We start from the raw sequence: 19,425 nt of genomic DNA on the forward strand, positions 1-19,425 counted from the left end.
ATCACGCCCGTGTTCTACCGGTGAGTGGCGTACAACTGTTATACCATACCTGCCCGACCTGACCGTCATCACGCCCGTGTTCTACCGGTGAGTACCACTGTTATACCATATCTGCCCGACCTGACCGTCATCACGCCCGTGTTCTACCGGTGAGTGGCGTACAACTGTTATACCATACCTGCCCGACCTGACCGTCATCACGCCCGTGTTCTACCGGTGAGTGGCGTACCACTGTTATACCATACCTGCCCGATCTGACCGTCATCACGCCCGTGTTCTACCGGTGAGTGGCGTACCACTGTTATACCATACCTGCCCGACCTGACCGTCATCACGCCCGTGTTCTACCGGTGAGTGGCGTACCACTGTTATACTGTACCTGCCCGATCTGACCGTCATCACGCCCGTGTTCTACCGGTGAGTGGCGTACCACTGTTATACCATACCTGCCCGACCTGACCGTCATCACGCCCGTGTTCTACCGGTGAGTGGCGTACCACTGTTATACCATACCTGCCCGACCTGACCGTCATCACGCCCGTGTTCTACCGGTGAGTGGCGTACCACTGTTATACCATACCTGCCCGACCTGACCGTCATCACGCCCGTGTTCTACCGGTGAGTACCTCTGTTATACCATACGTGCCCGACCTGACCGTCATCACGCCCGTGTTCTACCGGTGAGTACCTCTGTTATACCATACCTGCCCGATCTGACCGTCATCACGCCCGTGTTCTACCGGTGAGTGGCGTACCACTGTTATACCATACCTGCCCGACCTGACCGTCATCACGCCCGTGTTCTACCGGTGAGTGGCGTACCACTGTTATACTGTACCTGCCCGATCTGACCGTCATCACGCCCGTGTTCTACCGGTGAGTATCTCTGTTATACCATATCTGCCCGACCTGACCGTCATCACGCCCGTGTTCTACCGGTGAGTGGCGTACCACTGTTATACCATACCTGCCCGACCTGACCGTCATCACGCCCGTGTTCTACCGGTGAGTGGCGTACCACTGTTATACCATACCTGCCCGACCTGACCGTCATCACGCCCGTGTTCTACCGGTGAGTACATCTGTTATACCATACGTGCCCGACCTGACCGTCATCACGCCCGTGTTCTACCGGTGAGTACCTCTGTTATACCATACCTGCCCGATCTGACCGTCATCACGCCCGTGTTCTACCGGTGAGTGGCGTACCACTGTTATACCATACCTGCCCGACCTGACCGTCATCACGCCCGTGTTCTACCGGTGAGTACCTCTGTTATACCATACCTGCCCGACCTGACCGTCATCACGCCCGTGTTCTACCGGTGAGTACCTCTGTTATACCATACCTGCCCGATCTGACCGTCATCACGCCCGTGTTCTACCGGTGAGTGGCGTACCACTGTTATACCATACCTGCCCGATCTGACCGTCATCACGCCCGTGTTCTACCGGTGAGTGGCGTACCACTGTTATACCATACCTGCCCGACCTGACCGTCATCACGCCCGTGTTCTACCGGTGAGTGGCGTACCACTGTTATACCATACCTGCCCGACCTGACCGTCATCACGCCCGTGTTCTACCGGTGAGTACCTCTGTTATACCATACCTGCCCGACCTGACCGTCATCACGCCCGTGTTCTACCGGTGAGTACCTCTGTTATACCATACCTGCCCGACCTGACCGTCATCACGCCCGTGTTCTACCGGTGAGTACCTCTGTTATACCATATCTGCCCGACCTGACCGTCATCACGCCCGTGTTCTACCGGTGAGTGGCGTACCACTGTTATACCATACCTGCCCGACCTGACCGTCATCACGCCCGTGTTCTACCGGTGAGTACCATACCACTGTTATACCATACCTGCCCGATCTGACCGTCATCACGCCCGTGTTCTACCGGTGAGTGGCGTACCACTGTTATACCATACCTGCCCGATCTGACCGTCATCACGCCCGTGTTCTACCGGTGAGTGGCGTACCTCTGTTATACCATACCTGCCCGACCTGACCGTCATCACGCCCGTGTTCTACCGGTGAGTACCTCTGTTATACCATACCTGCCCGACCTGACCGTCATCACGCCCGTGTTCTACCGGTGAGTATGAGTGGTATCTCTCACATAGATATAATGTTCTAGGAGTCGATAACCCTGAGCCTAATCGTGCCTACCTGTCAAAGATGTCGACACGTGTCAAAGATTATCCATCGTGTGTTATCCATGACAGATATATATAAAAAACGACAATGTATTCAAATACACAATTAAAAAACAGAGCTACAGTGATCAAGGTATTTGTTACCGAAAGCTCTGTTTTTTAATTGTGTATTTGAATACATTGTCGTTTTTTATTATCCATCGTCTTTGACGCATGTTCCTGCGCATGATTTGACCTTCCTTCTAGCCTTGGCTCCACGTCCTTTCCATTTGGTTGTTACTAGGCTTGACGGTCCCACCCTAGCTCTCTTTGATTTCGAGACTGCGATGGTGGCATAGGGGCTAGGCCGTGTAATAAATCTTGATCTTATATAGTTAGGGACCTTTACCGTACCCCCCCCCCCCTCCCGCCATTCTCCGGCAGCGGCTCGGCGTCTCCGGTGTTTTTCGTGGCGTCGCGCGGCCACCACGCTGACATTGGCGGCATCACTCCGGGCTCCATGCCGCCGCACTCGACTTCACTCCTCCAGGAGGGCGCCTGCTTCAAGTCGTTCAAGCTCGTCTCGGAGGGCGTCTTTCAGGAGCAGGAGCTGACAGAGGCGCTGATGGCTCCTGGGAAGATCCCGGGCAGCTCGGGAACCAGGAACCTGAGAGATAACCTGAGTGACCTGCGCGCCCAGGTGGCAGCAAACCAAAAGGTAGTGCTCGAGTGGGGCTTGGGTTGTAAGGGGGAGATATTGACGAAAAGTGAGGCTAGGAGACGTCAGCGAGGGATGGACTAGCAAAGTGGTTTGGACACGAGAGATGCCTGGCGTCATTTGCTGCTCATCTAGAGAATAGCAACAACGAAAGAGATATCTAGTGAGAACACACAAGAGGTATTAAAATATTCGTTTGCAATAGTAAAACCTGTTTTGATTGCTTATCAATCCTCGTTATTTACTTGTATCATGCATCCGACCTTCATCACTTCTCTTTCTCCCTCTCTCCACAGGGTATCAGTCTGGTCGGTGAGACCAGTACTCCCTCCCTCTCTCTCTCTGACCTCCCTCCCTCTCCCCACAGGGTATCAGTCTGGTCGGCGAGCTGATAGACCAGTACTCGCTCCCGGTGGTCCAGGCGTACATGGCACACATTCAGCACGCGGCGGAGCTGGCCGTGCGGGGGATGCTGCGACAGATCGGGTCCGAGGCGCGCCGCCGGTCCGGCGCCGCCCGGCTACTCTGGGAGGACAGGATGGACGGAGGGAGTGTCATACGACTGGAGGTGCACATTGACGAACAGGAGGGGTCGGCTGTGTTCGACTTCAGGTCAGTAGAACCGGGCGGCGTGTCGGGGTAAGGGGTGGGGGGGGGGGGGAGGAGGGTCCGAGAGATACTAGGTTAAAGGTCTTCGTTGAACAGTGCACTAGGAAGTTTTGCCTGTTTTTGGCTCTTGAGTGCGTGATTACTTCACTTCTCATCGTTGTATTGAGTAGCTTATGTATTTAGCACGTCGATCGCCAGGAGTGTGCGCCGATGACCTCTGAAGTCCGGCCGCCCTAAAACCACACACAAATCACACACGTCAGGAGTCCAGTCACATAGATGCACCCGTTGGATCCATTTTCCACGCGGACACTGGCGGCAACGCGTGAGTTCTGTCCCCCCAGTGCCGCTTATGATGTGTCGGTTTTGTCTCTCCAAAATCACTAACACGCCGTGTTTTATCTCCCCAGCGGCACGGGTTACGAGGTGTACGGCAACTGTAACGCTCCGCGGGCCATCACCCTCTCTGCCGTCATCTACTGTTTGCGCTGTATGGTCGGACACGACGTGCCGCTCAACCAGGTACGTGGGTAGCGAGCAATGAGGTAGGGAGGGCTTTGTACTAAATTACAACGGCAATGCCCTGCAGCGCTGACGGGAGAAACCTGGGCCCTGTTTCACGGCTCGACGCTGCGCTGCGCTGCTGTATTGGTACGGCGTTTGAGACGAATTCGTCTCCACGCTGCTTCGTTGCGAGCGTCTGAGTTTGTTGATGTTCCCATGGAAACCCAATACACCGCTGCGCGTAGCGAGCTACCGTGAAATAGCCCTGTGCGGACAAGGAGGCGGACTACTGTTGGAAATAAAAAGGCTGGAACATCTCTGATAGCTATTGGTTCTTCAATCATCAAGGCTCACACCTAAAATTCTCCCTCGTATATAGTTTGATTTGGTAAAGCTATGGCGCTGGTATGTCTTAACAAATCTAACCACCCCACCTCTCATTACCCCCTCGTCCCCCCCCCCCTCCACCGCAGGGCTGTCTGGCGCCGATCCGTATCCGGATCCCGCCTGGATCCCTGCTGGACCCCTCGGATACCGCCGCTGTGGTGGGCGGTAACGTCCTCACCTCCCAGCGGGTCGTGGACGTGGTTCTGGGCGCGTTCGGAGCCTGTGCCGCCAGCCAGGGGTGTATGAACAACGTGACGTTTGGCGACGGAGAGTTCGGGTACTACGAGACGGTGGCCGGCGGCGCCGGAGCGGTGAGTGGGAGGGAAATGGGAGAGATGGCCGCAAAAGGGGAAGGGGGAGGGAAAGATTCATGGAGATGAGAAATCGTCAGATTATATTTTCAAGAGTTTGATCAGTTTGTCACGCTGGAGCTTAACTACATATGTGACTATGATTGAATCTGTTTTTATTGCTCTCAAGAAGAAGTACCGATGACGTATTAGGTATGAGGCACAGGCGGATCCATAATTATGGTAGGTGCTATTGTTTTTGTTTTTATGACAAAAGGGACGGCTGTTTTGTAAAAGCATCGCCTTTCCTGCAGGATTGTATCCGTTGTAAATTTCACCACTTCCGCAATATTATAATGCGCGCGACATAACGGATCCTACGCACCCCTCCCACCGACTGACGGTTGTGTCACGTGTGACGTGACATTTGTCACAGGGTCCCACGTGGCACGGCCGCAGTGGTGTGCACAGTCACATGACCAACACGCGCATCACGGACCCGGAGATTATCGAGGCGCGCTACCCGGTGGTGGTGCAAAAGTTCTCCCTGAACCCCGGCACGGGCGGCAGCGGACGGCACAGGTGGGCATGGAAATATGTGAACAGAGGAGGGGGGAGGGGTGGATGGTGCCTGGAGAGGATTGTCGAGGAACTTTAGAAACATCGCCAGACTTTGTTTGTTTGTTTGTTTGTTTGTTTGTCTGTTTGTTTGTTTGTTTGTTTTTTGTCTATGAAGTTCGATGTCGCTTGTATCGCCGGTGGCAAGTCAGTTTGCAATATTGATCATTACCTTTGTTTATTGTTTTTCATCCATAACCATTCAAGATATATCATGGTCGTACCACGTTATTCGTTACCATGCTATTCGTTACCATGCTATTTTGACAGCCTTGCGACGTTAACTATAACTGAACCATAAGCTACGACCGCTGCCCATATTCTGATACCCCTGACCTCCCTTTGACCCCTACCCTCCCTCTGCCCTCACAGGGGCGGTGACGGCGTCGTTCGGGAGCTGCTCTTCCGAAAGCCGCTGACACTGTCCATACTGACGGAGCGACGGGTCTTCCAGCCGTACGGCCTCAAAGGTACGTGTCAGTCATTCCCTCATGTTCTTTTTGCTTTTTTTCGTGCTCTCTGCTCACTCTCCGTTTCTGTCTATCTTTCCCGTGATATCGTTTTTTTTAGCCCTGTCCCTTCCTTTTCGTCGTCGTTGATCGTGGTACCACCTCACCGTACCGTATCATTTGCCACGGCTGCCCTGCTCTACCTGGCTTGCAGGCGGTCGAAGCGGCCAAAACTATATATCTAGTAAAACTAGTACTACCTATCACTACGAGTGTTGTGCTATCACTACTGCACTATCGCCGCTGTACCATCATTGCCCCTCCTGCCCCAGGCGGCGGTCCCGGTCGCAGAGGACAGAATCTGCTACTCCACGCGGACGGCCGGACGGTGGACCTCGGTTATACCATCACTGTTATATTCTCACTGCCCCTGCTGCCCACAGGGGGCGGTCCTGGTCGCAGAGGACAGAATCTGCTACTCCACGCGGACGGCCGGACGGTGGACCTCGGTTATACCATCACTGTTATATTATCACTGCCCCTACTGCCCACAGGCGGTGGTGCTGGTCGCAGAGGACAGAACCTGCTGCTCCACGCGGACGGCCGGACGGTGGACCTCGGCGCCAAAACCTCCGTGGATGTCCAGACGGGGGTGAGTGTTATGCCTGAAACAGACTCTTTCTGCAGTCAGGAAATCGCATGCGAGAGCCTATTCAAATACATGGAAGCACGGTCGCATCAATCGCACGCACCTCCCGGATGCGATGGATGCGGGAAAATTATAATGCATTCGAATAGGCTTTCGCATGCGATTTCCTGAACGCGGAAAGAGTCTGTTTCAGCCTTTACCCAGAGAAGATGAGTTCAGTCTGAGTTCATAGCTTGTCTCTGACCGGGTCAGCCTGGGTACTTCCTTTCCAGTAGTGATAAGAGATGTTAGGATAGATCCAATTGTTTGATTTTGAATTTGTTTTCCTTTGCCACGCCTTGGCTTGCACCTGACGTGCTTTCCATAAGGCTGTATATTGATAGAGACACTGTAGAAAAACACGAAACAAATAGTGCATGGACGCGTTTCGATTATTAAATCATCGAAGATTTAATAATCGAAACGCGTCCATGCACTATTTGTTCCGTGTTTTTCTATTTCCATAAGGCTGCTGACTTGAGTGGGACCTCTTTGGGCTCCCCTTCCTTCATTTTCTGAATTTATTCGTCTACTTTTTCATTGCAAACGGTTTCAAAGAATCAGCAGTAAAAACACAGGTGTCGAACAACAGACAAGTTCGTTTGCTTTGAGATCACCGATGGCGTCACGGGTGAGGTAAAAGCTAAAATTGCTCTCGTTTTGGGCTCGTGTCTACCCCCATTGCCAGCCCCTACCCACTGCCTGTCCTGTGCCAGCCTGCTCTACCCTCAGCCTGCCCTACCCTCAGCCTGCCCTACCCCCAGCTTGCTCTACCCTCAGCCTGCCCTACCCTCAGCCTGGTGTCCTACCCCAGCCTGCCCTACCCTCAGCCTGGTGTCCTAGACCTCAGCCTGCCCTACCCTCAGCCTGGTGTCCTACCTCAGCCTGCCCTACCCTCAGCCTGGTGTCCTACCCCAGCCTGCCCTACCCTCAGCCTGGTGTCCTAGACCTCAGCCTGCCCTACCCTCAGCCTGGTGTCCTACCCCAGCCTGCCCTAGCCCCAGTCTCATCTCACCATCGGTTATACTGCGAATCCCATCCCGACTGGCGTACTGTTTATAGCACAGTCGGCCGGCTATGGAATGTTTCGCCCGCCGTTCCTCGCAGAGATGTGCCGCTTACGTAAGGCGTCTGCCCGGCCTGACAGCGGCGCCCGCGGCCTGAGCGCGATCTCAGGCGGTGTGGGCAGGGCAGTGGTGGCTGTGGTGACGTGTTGAAGGCCAGTTTATCATTAGAGAGAGTTTTTAAGTCGGCAAGAATTACCAAGGAATGATACGGAGTGGATGCTATTTTCTGGAGTTGGATGTGGGTTATTTTGATGGATGTTTTTGTACTCTCTGGCCTTAGTCCTTAGACAACTATAAAGCTGGAACCATGGTCAGTTTGCAGTCTCCGTTGGTGGATGACACCAGCCGGTTTTGATGATGATAACAACAACAACAACAACCATTTATTTAGAGACAAAGTTGTCGACAGTGGTGTTATGGGGAGATGGCACAAAGGCCCACAGCCTATCACTAGGCACCATCCCCCACCCGGTTTGGTCATGTTAGCTTAGTCCTGGCCATTATATCGAGCAGCGACTGAAAGTTATACCGAGCTCCAACCAAGAAAAATCAAACAAGTAAACAAGAAATGAAATGAATACATTAGAACCGTTCAGCACATTTATGAATTATTAGAACCGTTTCGTGTCCAATAGGTATTTTTGGAAAAGGAACGCTACCCTCCGGGAGCAGTTCAATGTGTTAGTGTTAGTGCCGTATATGAGTGTATCGTGTTGTTCAGTAGATGTGAGGTTTGGTCGGTTAGCCAGCCGGTTTATTTGTTACCAAACCTGAGCCGATAGCGGTGTGATAAAAAGCAGGTTTGTTTTTCCCTGGCGTGTTCGGGCGTTGTCTTTTTTTCAGCAAGCCGCCAGGTTGCTGGCGTTTTTCGGTTTCTCGTTTGTCGCATTCACTTGTTCTGTGCGGCTCACCAATGAGAGGCCAAGGAACGCCAGCAATGGACTTTCAAGTTTTATAACTGAGAAGACTGAACAGCGTTCTGTTTTTTTCTGTTACCTTTACCCGATAACGGATTAGGGATAACGAGGTCTGTTCTTATCCGGGAGGTGTTCTTTGCTACGGCTGAGAATGTCGTTATATGTTCTGCATAATACAGCGTCGCCCTGAGCTGCAGTAATATCGCATGTGCCCTTGTGCTGCTGCTTTTTTCCTATGCTGCATGTTTTGCCCCCCCCCCCCCCCTCCGTATTTTCTGGCGTATCTTCTTCAACCCCAGCCGGTTCAGCCGGCACACGGTCGGCCGACGCCCCGTACCCGGCTCAGTAAACATCCCGGAGTGATACCGAGTCCGTACCCTGCAGCCCCCCCCCCCCCTTTCGCCGGGGCTTTGTTCGAGGCGCCAGTGATCGGCCGGGGTCAAGGGTCAGTCCGTCACCGGTCAAAGGTCATCGGCAGGGTCCTGCGCGGGGTGCGGCGCGGTGGTTTACGGAGGCTTTACGGGAGTCTGATGGGAGCTTTGTGGGAGAAGGAGCTCTCTTATGGAACGATGACCTTTTGATGTTTTACAGACCGGTGTTCAACATTGCCCATTAGCATTTATGAGTCTTAAAACACATTGCTCTCTGTCACTCTTTGTATATCCGTCTGTTGATTGTCTTGTTTTTTTCTTCCTTTTTTCATCTTTCTTTCCTTCGTTCTTTCTTTCTTTTTTTTTCTTTCCTTCTTTCTTTCTTTTCTCCCTCTCCCTCCCTCCCTCCTCCCCTCTAACCACCCGTCTCTCTCCCAGGACACGTTCCGTCTGTTGACTCCCGGTGGTGGCGGTTTCGGCTCTCCTGACGACCCTAAGGAGGCGGGTGAGGAGCAGGAGCCGGCCCAGGAGAGACTCCAGACGTTCCTGGAGCGCGGCAGCCTGCACGACTACCAGCTGGCTCAGGAGTCTGTCTAGAGGTACAGGAGTCTGTATAGGGCGCCCTAAGTCCGTATAGAGGGGCTGGGGTCCGTGTTAGGAGTCCGTGTAGGGCGGCTTGAGTGAGTCCTGAGTCATAAGGAAGGCGTCCAGGGGTGGTATGCTTCCTTGTAGACATGTGCTGGGAGTTAATTTATGCCAGTAGTCAGCATATGACGATTTCCAAGTAAAAACTTTAAATACAAGCCGTTGGATGTAGGACTCAAACTGCCACTTGCTGAAATCTGAAACGACGAATCGAAAATGCGTAGCACGTCGGCTGTTCACATTGTATTGCAACATGCACGACATTATTTACCTCTTTATATCGAACTCGGTATATAAACCTATAACGAACTATGGGTGTAGCTGATGTTTCGGGAATGTGTTTAAGGACTTTAGTCAGGTCATGTCTAGGCTTTCTCTGCATAGTTAGTAGTTTCTGTGGGGGAAGACGAGGACATTGTCCTATGTAATAGAGTCATAAGACCGCCATTGATACCTGAGTGCCTTCATGTAAGCTGTGCTCAGATCTGATCTACCTTCCATGTGCGCGTTTGTGTTTTACAGGGCTTTGCAAACATGTTTGCTATAATTGGCACTTGTCACTTGCCAGCACTCTAGTAATCTTGACCCTCGCATGTGTAGGGGGGGGGGGGCGGTCGGATGGACCCCCCCCCATGGTTTTTCGCGAATAACTCGCGTAAAAAGCGGCCGATCGCGACGAAACTTTCAGTACCCTCGCATTGATCAATTTTACACCTACCCTGAAAATTTCATGACCCTGACCCAAATGACCTTTGACCTGTGACCTCTTTTCCGAGACCATGTTTGGCCGGAATCGCGATTTCGCGTATGTCGGCTCGCACTAGCCGCGTGTTTGCAAGCTTTTCGTGGTTTCAAACGTTCAAACATGTGATTTGATGTTACTCCCGTGTGTGTCAAGGTCACCTGAAGGTCAGGTCAGGTCATTGACCTTTGGTGACCTCGGGTGACCTCGGGTCACTTTTTCGAGTTTTGCATGTTTCTAGGCTAGTTTTTGGAGCTGAATTCGAATTTAGCAACCATTTGAACATTTACGAAGTAGTTTTGGTGACTTCGTAACATGTTACGAAGCTGTCAGAGGCGGTTGACACGTACTACGAATACCCGTCACGACGCCTACTGGTTGACCTGACCTGACCTGACCCGACCTGGTCTAAATGCTTCCAGACATCATCTGTGATCAAAACTAACACGATATTCGTGATCAGCACCCCGAAAAACCCCTTAGCAGCCACACTTTACGACTTTCTAACAGGTCCCGATTTTCCCGACTTTGGGTCATTGACCTGACCTGGAAGGTCAACCAATGACCTAGGACCTTAAAATTGGGTATCATCGGCTTCCTCTCGTCACGGGCAACACGCTCGTTTTTTTCCGCGAAGCTCTAGCTCGATCAGGGGCCAAACGGCAAGGGGGGGGTCCAACCGACCCCCCCCCCCCCCTACACATTAGAAGCTGGCAAACGCCGCACACATGCGAGGGTTGAATGATTAGGTTAGGGGTTTAAATCACTATAGTCCATTTTTTTCAAAAGGCTCATGGCCCGAAGTATTATTTTGGAGTTGGCACGTGCGAGACGCTAGAAAATAACGCAAGCTGAGATGAATTTCTCGGCCATTTTTGAAAGATAAGCACAGTCGCACAGTGCAACGGAGCAAGTTGTTCAATTTAGCTTTTAAATCGTGTCACGTTGCAGAATGTGAGTAAATTCATAGATTTGAGCCATTCTGTTGATTTTGCATGCAAATTTAACGTCACTCCTGTATTAACCTTGATTCCACAGCCAGCCCATCACTTGAGAAATAGCAAGCGGCAACTATTTAAACATTCAAGACAGAATCTGTCGGGGGCCGGAATTCTGAGCGGCAAGCTCATGGAAAACATGTCATTATTTGCTGAAGCTGGTGACGTTTCGTATTGTTGTCTTACATTGTGTTCTCGCATGCTACCTACAAACTTCAGTCGTCTTTTTACAAGTCTTTCCAGATTTAGTTTGCGCATAGCCGACTTCTTCCCAGTGCAGAAATCGATCGATCAGCATTGTAATAGATCGGCAGATATGCTGGCTCATGTTTCTTTTTGTACTCAACAGAAATAAATCTAAAGCAAAATGTCAATCCGTGTGTTACTTTTGTAGGTCTGCAAACAGGTCATCCACGTCATCAGTTTAATCATTTGTTTAGTGCCTATGGCTAGACCCCGTAAGGAAGCATTTTCGATTCACAGTTCCTCATTATTAGTCGAATCAATGTCTATACTTTTTTCCAAACTATCGCAAGTCAGATACCAGCCGACCGAGCCGGCCAGGTGATTTCGAAATGTGACAAGCCGGTGTTCGTTGATTTCTGTAAAAACCATCACTTTGCACGTGACAATTCTAAAATCGATTTTCGGGCCGTGAGCCTTTTGAAAAAAAATGGACTATAACTGTAGATTGTATACGTATGCGGTATAGCAGAATGTTTACTGAGTTATGTATGGCGGATGTCGTTTAAAGGTGGGTTGTTATGTGCTTACTGCTTATGTACGTTTTTGTGACAAACTATGTAGTATTTGTCTACATGATTAGCGAAGATATATCGGAGAAGCAGTGGTCTTAGTTCCCCACCATCGAACTACACCTTTTTAGGCGCAATTTCAAAAAGTTGAAGACCAAATTCAAAAAGTTTACATTCAAAATGCACGTGAACGTTTTGAATTTGGTCTTTAACTTTTTGAACTTGCGCCTAAAATGCTGTAGTAATTGATTGTGGATCTGTTGGATTTTGCATTTTATTTCATGTCAAGTATTTTTTCTCACAATCTTATTTTCATTTGGATCACAGCGAAAAGGTCATTTTGCGTGTGTTGTGGTCCGTAGCGTGCAATCACCTTTGATACGTGTGCAGTGCAATGTTAACAAATCGTGCCATGGCCCAGCCAGTTTTGATACAACCGTGTGCAATAATGCGTGCCGTATATCCGCCAGTATTTCCCTGTGCCAGTGTTGAGCTATGCCCGCTGCTGCCTTGCGAGTACGGTCGATCCCACGCGGTATTGATTTTGACGCTGTTTGTCGCGTTTTCCGTGTTATCAACGGCACACAGCAGCGTTTTTAATCGTACCGTGTGGTGCGTCCTCGTGCGGCCAGTCTGCTAAAAGTGGTTACTGTTTGGCCAAGATCTCGACCAGTCACGGCATTGTTACTGCGTGATAGTACGATAATATATTTTAACATTGAAACGCTGTCTTTCTCCGCGGGTAACTTTGAATTTATCGCAGCCAAGGCTGGCTAGACTTGTAATGAACGGAACGCGTGTTCGGCAAGGAAGCACTAACCATGTTATGCTTTGTCACGCCAATTTTGGGTGCGTTGCGCAGCTGAATGCTTCTAAGAATCAGGGACATTACCAGAGCTTTTCCACTGCTTACCTTGCTGCCCTGCTTTAGCAATCAATCACTTTTGACCGGTTGATTTACTGTCGTGCCTTTCTGTCATATGTTGTTCGATTCACTCTCTCGGGTTTACATTGTTTTTGGGTAGGTACAGTGTCCCGTCACCACCTGTTATAAGGCCGAGTGAGTACAAAACACCCGGTAGGTATGTGCACCCGGGCCGGCCGGCATTACACCTGTCAGACTTTTTCACCCGCTGTTAGCAGCAGATGTTCGTCGTGGACACGTGTCAACGAATGACAGAAAAAGACTGACGAGCTTCAATTGCAACTCGGACCTTGGTCACTACAAAGGATGTGGCGCTTGATCTACAAAAATGTGTTGGTGACACAGATCCTACACTTATACACGATCCTTTTTGTTGCAACTGATTACGGCAACGTGATCATCTCTCGAATAGGTCGCCAGTACGTACCCGACAAACGGCAGGTATTTGTGGAAAACGAGTCATCATGTATTGTTCACGATACTTCTCGAATACAAAAAAAGTACAAAGATCTACTGCGTCTCACGTATCACTATCAAATATCAACCATCGCCAGCCATCCGACTGACTGAGATATTGGCTGTTGCCATGCCGGTCGCCTTCCATAACGACTTTCGCCAGCAGCTCCTAACCACGGTCACAGTTGAACACATTCACGTTTTCCTACCACCCAGTCAGGTCGGTTAACCGAAACACTCGTTCATTACAACTGCCCGCTTGGAACCGTGTTAAAAGTGTAGGCGAGGAATCTCACAAAACACATGTAAAACACGGTCCCGTACGGCCCACCGGTCTCCCCCCCCCCCCCCCCCCGCCAGCCCCTGACACCTCGACTGCGCCGGCCGCCGTCAGCTGGCGGAGACCACCGGGTTATGGGCGGCTGGTGGACGACAACCACTCGTCGGCGAAAATCGGGACGCCGTTCCGTCCGGCGCGGTGGTGGGTGACCCGGGCGCCCGGAGACTGGGAACCCGTTTCCAGCTGAGATAGCGGACTCCATCCAGCTGGGCCCAACCCGGCTCCGCTGGGTGCGCGTTACGTCACCGAACCCGGGGCCATGGGCATTGGGCGCCTGCCGAGTGCCGAGCGAACGGGCGATAAAAACCGGCTCCAACGCCCGGCGGGTCGTCGACTTGTGGCGAGCTCGCGGGTTCATGGTGAAACCACGTGGACAGGCCAATCAGATCGCGAATACAAAACAGTGAGGGCCTAACAAACGGAACACGGGCGTCTATGATGTGTCGGCATGACTTGAATATTAGATTCTCCCTGATGAATTTTCCTGGTGCGAACAGCCCTGCGCCCGTACCTGCATCATGATTACATAGCGCTTATGAAGACATGATTCGCTGAGTTGCAGCTCCTCGCGTCCGTCTTCATAATCCGCCGTGGCCGCTGGCTCGGCTCGGCTCGGGAGTTGGAGTGTCGTTAGGTGCGCTCCGTGACTTTCTCGCCGGCGGCCGATCAGGCGGCGTCAGTCTCGGCCTGTTTGTCCCGGCGCCCCGCGGAGCGTCGGGCGATGCAGGGATGGAGCAGCACCAGCGCGCCGCCGGCCAGCATGCAGCCCGACAGCACGGCGAACACGGTGCGAAACGTGCCGGCCGCGTCTCGCAGCAGGCCGCCCAGCGGCTGCGCCGTCAGGTTGGCCACGCCCGCGAACAGGTTCGACATGGTCAGCGTCGACGAGAGACGCTCCACGCCGTAGTACTCGGCGTACATGACGGGTGTCACCACAAAGTAGAAACCAATGGCGGCGTACACGATGGAGCACGCGACAAACAGCTCGGCGTACGAGCGGACGAACACGAGCGCCAGCACGCCCGTGCCACCCACCAGGCACGTGATGAACAGGCCGTAGCGCTTGTGGAACAGGTTGCGGTCCAGCAGAAAGCCCAGCGAGAGACGGCTGACGATGTCGATCGGAGCGATCATGGCAATCATTCGAGCTATGTCAGCTTGACTGACATCGATCTCCTGACCGAAGCGCGGAATTAGCAGACACACGTGCGGAAGGCCGGTCATGAAGAGAAACACGCTCGTCACACAGGCGATGTACAGCGGATCGGTAAGCAGATGGAGGTCCAGGGACCGCAGCACCTGCTGCATACAGCCTGAGGACTTGGGCGCCTCGGGGGCCTCCACGGCCAGGTTCAGCTGGCTCAGCATCGAAGTGGATGTGGCGAGGGAGGCGTCGGGGTGCCGATGCCGCAGGGGTGGGTGCAGCAGGCCGTCCTCCATCTCCGAGTGGGCCTCCGAGTGGCGCCTTTCAGCATGCTGTACCTCCAGCAGTTTGGCAGCAGCCGGCGCGGTTTCCAACTTCTCCAGCTCCTTGTCGTCGCCGGCCGCGGTGCTGACCTTGCGACACCGTCTCAGCTGCCGCCGTCTCTCCATGCGCATTATCTCCCGCTGTGTTTCCATCGGCCTGTACAGCATCGCCGAGATGATGGTGTGCATGTGGATGCCGCCGAGCATCAGGTAGGTGCCGGGGATGCCGTACTCCTCCAGCATCCCCTGCACCATCAGCGGGAAGAACACGCCGCCGATCGCGGCAGACGCGGCCGTGATCGAGTTGGCCAGGCCGCGGCGCTTCACAAAGTATTTGCTCACCATCAGTGTGCCGGGGATGTTGGCGAACCCCTGCCCGACGCCGAACATCATGCCGTTGGTGACGTACAGCATGTAGATGTTGCCGGTGAGGCCGCTGAGCGCCAGACCGAGGAGCGAGCCCACACCGCCCATGATGCACACGGTGCGCTCGCTCATACGTCTGCACAGCGCGCCGCATAGCGGGGACGCCAAGAAGTTGAAGGAGAAGTAGAGGGCCGGGATGACCGCCACTTCTGCCGAGGAGAAACCGTACTCGTGCACCAGCGCGGCCAGCACGAGGCCGAAGGACTTGTGGATGCCGCCGACCAGAACGAACTGCAGCGCGGCGCCAGCGGCCACCACCCAGCTGTAGTAGGAGTCCTGCACCTGAATTTCGTCATCATCATCGTCCAGCTTACTCTTCGACTGCGACACCGAGAGACGCTCCTCGTCGGCGGGGTCTGCAGACGCGACGGCGATCCGGGGGATGTGGAGCTCATGCGACAGCCCGGAGGCGCGCGAGCCTCTCTCGTCGAACGAGGACGCTACGGATGCCTTCCGTGGCGTCCTGGGGTGCGAGGCGTCGCTGGCGGTCCTCGAGCGGTGGCCGTTCGGCAACAGGTGCGGCTCGCTGGGCGCCCTGGCAACAGACTCGTCGCTGGGAGTTTTGATGACCGGGATGTCTCCGTGAGAGCTGCGCCGAGAGTTGATGGGGACGGCGAGGGAGCCAGATCCGGCGACCTCGACTAGAGAGACGTCCTCGCCTAGTTGTGGCATCTTGAGGGGTGGAAGCTTCAGCGGACTGGTTCAGCTTCCATTCGTCGAATGATAAAGCCGCTGTATGTGGAGCTTTCGAAAGAAACAACGCACTTGGCCTTTCCACTTGTCACTTGAACCTTCCACTGAGGAATATTACCGGTGCGACAATGTTAAGTTCTGTCCTCACAGAATGCGTAACAGCGTCCTTCACCTCTCTCGTCTCACTGCGACGTATCACTATCGGCAGGGATGGCCGTCTTCCAACTCGGAGCAGATGCCAGCTGTCGAGTGGCGCTGTCCCATGCGAACGTCACTTTAGTGCTGACGTAATTACCGATCTCAAACGTAATGTCCCAGCGTCGCATTCACAGCCTGGCGTCACTCAGTTCAGCACCGCACTGATCCGTTGTTCACCGCCTGTAGCACGTTTCACCTCCCATCACCACGCCGCGTCGCCTCCCGTCGCTGTCCACACGGCGCCCCTCCCTCGGACGCTGCCGGCCGGCCTCTGAGAGCTCTCTGAGCCTGCGCCGTCGGCCGTCCACGCCAGCTGCGCGCGCCATAACTGCCGTGACGTCACGTTACCAAGGCTAGCGACGACCCCAGCGACACCTCCCCCCCCAGCGGACCCGACAACAGAGGGGGGGAGCTTGGCTCCCAATAGAGCTGCCCACCGACCGCCAGGTCTCAGGGTCATGGCCGTCATGGCCTCGATCAAAAGGTTCACAACTCCGAGTTCAATCAGACGCGTCCAAAAAGGAAACTCACTATGTTTGTGAAGCGTTCAGCTGTGTTTCGGATTATCGCCGCCTGCTCGGTCTAATCCATGGCGCTGCATGTGGTGGAATCATGTATGCGGAGATGTGAACTGAGGAAATGCGATTGGGTTGGATGGGTCTAAATCATAAACGTTACGTAAGGCGGATGGACATTATGTAACGTCTTGTGGAGAAGGAAATCATGGCCTCCCACTCCCGGATGGAGGCCCCAATACCATATCTCTTCTAACCTCTCTTTTTACCCGTCTGGTCTTCTGTCTGGGTGTCTGGGGCGCCCAGCAACACGGGACCGTCGGCTCTTGGCCGACGGCCACCCGGTCACGTGACGGCGTCCCGACACCCCATAAAAACCTATGTTTCTGTGAATACATCACTCACTTCTCCGCCACCGTCTTTGCCGGACGCAGTGCCGGACCCGTCTCCGAGGGCGGCCTTTCGCCGTCCAACATTGGTGGCAGCGGTGGTGGAGACTTTCGGTAAAAGGTGAGTCCTTAGTTTAAAATTATAATTGGCTTGTATTTGGTTGCTATTTGCTTGATATTTGAACCTTCGTTTTATTATTTACTTAGTTCGTGATATTTTTTTTTTCTCAACAATGCCTGTCATGGAAAGTGCTTCTGGATCTGGATCGGCAATTACTTTCAATATTCACTCTTTGGCATCATTAGTCAACAACTATGACGGAAGCTATCCCATTCAGGACTTTTTACAAGAAATTCGTGAAACTGCTCATCTAGGATCTTGGCCTGATAAAATCACTTTGAAAGTCACAAAATCCAAGCTACAAGGGTCGGTAGCCGAAATGGTGAGAAACCGACATGATTTAAACCATGCCGAAACTTTTGATGACTTTTCTACCCGTTTGATATCTGCCCTACACACTGATAGGCCTGTGTCAGTTCGACTGCAGGACCTAATGACCTGCGTACAACAACCTTCCGAAACAGTCGATGCATACGCAACTCGAATCCGACAAAAGTCTAAAGGCTTAACGGAATGGGACATTTCGACGGAAACAAAAGAATTGAAAAACAAAACAGTTACGGCGACATTCATCAAAGGTCTTCAACCCAAAATTCGTCAGCATGTGCTCCCATTCAACCCTCCGGATTTTGAAACAGCCATTACGCTTGCGCGATCGCAGGAGATCAGCGCCTCTTTGTCATCTGACCCCGTCAACAGCGCTGCATCAGCCGCAACTCAACCCGACCAAAATTTGGCAGACATCCATAAAAGAATTGCAAGTTTGGAACTGTCGGTAGCTCAAAATTCTTCACAAGGTCGTGGCGGTAGAAATCAATATAGAGGTCGTGGTAGAGGCCGTTACCCTTCTCGACAAAATTTTAGAAATCAACGGCCCTTCCAAAGGAGACATGAAAGCGACCCTCCATCATCAGACCGTCACTACCGAGACGCTTCTTGCCATGGCCATCATTCCTGCTGCGATCGGCAAAGCCGATCGTACTCTCGCTACCGAAACAGATCCCCAAGATATTCGCGATCCCCAAGACACTACGACCGTAGAAACTCCCGATCTCCGAATCATTCGCGCTCACCATCTCTCTCACCATCTAGGAGGTACCAGAGCCCAAAAGGGTACCGCTCACGACGCTAGGGGATACGTATGTGAGCGTTACTTCAGATCGTAAGGCCCGTGCAGCAAATCCCCCAGTTTTGCGAGACGTTTCGATATCAGATCACTCTTGTTCAGCCTTGTACGATACCGGCAGCAGCATCTGTTTGGTATCAGAAGAATTTTTGCGACAAAACAATTTGAAAGTAGATTACCAACCTCCAACTATTTCCATTCTTGGCGTTACTGGTGATCCAATTGACATAGTAGGTGAAGTTTATCTGAAAGTTAGCATTCTTGGTCAAACGGTGGAACATAAATTTTACATTTCAACAAAAGCTTTGTCATTCAACTGCGACATTATCCTTGGCATTGATTTCATCATTGCACACAAATTAATTTACAACCCTTCAACTCGTTCTGTGAGCTTGCTAAAACCAATTCTTTCTTCAAATGCAGTCAAAAAGCATTCAAAGCGCTTGAGCCCAAAAAGACGCAAACTAGTACGTTTTCTCCTGTCCACAAAGGACGACGAAAATTCCGGTGAAGAAGATGCTTATTCTGACGAGACGACGAAATTGTTCACAACTGCGGAAAAACATGCATTAGTTATTCAGGACGAAAAGTCATATCCATTGTTCGTGAAACAAACTGTTGAAATTCCTGGTTATAGTGAACAATTTGTACGCGTAAAATTACCACGTTTTCTAGAGCCAAATGATTTTCCATATCTCATCCAAGCGCATTGTGATCAAAGTATCCGAGACATTCAGGTTGCCCGTTCTATCATTTTCTTGGAAAAATCAGGCACGCTGGTACGTGTCATCAATTCGTCAAACAACCCAGTTATTTTGAGGAAAAATCTGCGGATCGCGCAAGCCCACCCAACCAATCTTTCCCCCA

The 19,425-nt window shown here is 52.3% G+C and overlaps 2 protein-coding genes across 2 annotated transcripts in view; one reads left to right on the plus strand and one right to left on the minus strand.

The window, feature by feature from the left end:
* LOC122375372 (5-oxoprolinase-like) overlaps window positions 1–11,521 on the plus strand; it is a 38,745-nt gene extending 27,224 nt beyond the window's left edge. Inside the window, exons 21-29 of the mRNA XM_043354727.1 lie at window positions 2,589–2,862; window positions 3,230–3,474; window positions 3,882–3,993; window positions 4,449–4,673; window positions 5,089–5,234; window positions 5,643–5,740; window positions 6,274–6,371; window positions 9,201–9,361; window positions 11,188–11,521. Of these exons, the coding sequence (XP_043210662.1) occupies window positions 2,589–2,862; window positions 3,230–3,474; window positions 3,882–3,993; window positions 4,449–4,673; window positions 5,089–5,234; window positions 5,643–5,740; window positions 6,274–6,371; window positions 9,201–9,359 (1,357 nt within the window). The 3' untranslated portion in view covers window positions 9,360–9,361; window positions 11,188–11,521. The remainder of the gene's footprint in view (window positions 1–2,588; window positions 2,863–3,229; window positions 3,475–3,881; window positions 3,994–4,448; window positions 4,674–5,088; window positions 5,235–5,642; window positions 5,741–6,273; window positions 6,372–9,200; window positions 9,362–11,187) is intronic.
* A 1,750-nt stretch (window positions 11,522–13,271) lies between these two features.
* On the minus strand, window positions 13,272–16,696 carry LOC122375371 (monocarboxylate transporter 9-like). The gene has a single exon (XM_043354726.1). The coding sequence runs from the start codon at window positions 16,186–16,188 to the stop codon at window positions 14,290–14,292; it is 1,899 nt and encodes a 632-aa protein (XP_043210661.1). The 5' UTR covers window positions 16,189–16,696; the 3' UTR covers window positions 13,272–14,289.
* Window positions 16,697–19,425: the final 2,729 nt, after the last annotated feature.

This window comes from Amphibalanus amphitrite, unplaced genomic scaffold (genome assembly GCF_019059575.1).
Source record: "Amphibalanus amphitrite isolate SeventyFive unplaced genomic scaffold, NRLGWU_Aamphi_draft 001825F_arrow, whole genome shotgun sequence".
Taxonomy (NCBI): Eukaryota; Metazoa; Arthropoda; class Thecostraca; order Balanomorpha; family Balanidae; genus Amphibalanus; species Amphibalanus amphitrite.

What these genes read in the sequence shown, in the direction of transcription:
- LOC122375371 (XM_043354726.1), bottom strand. Translation starts at nt 16,188, where the DNA reads ATGCCACAACTAGGCGAGGACGTCTCTCTAGTCGAGGTCGCCGGATCT.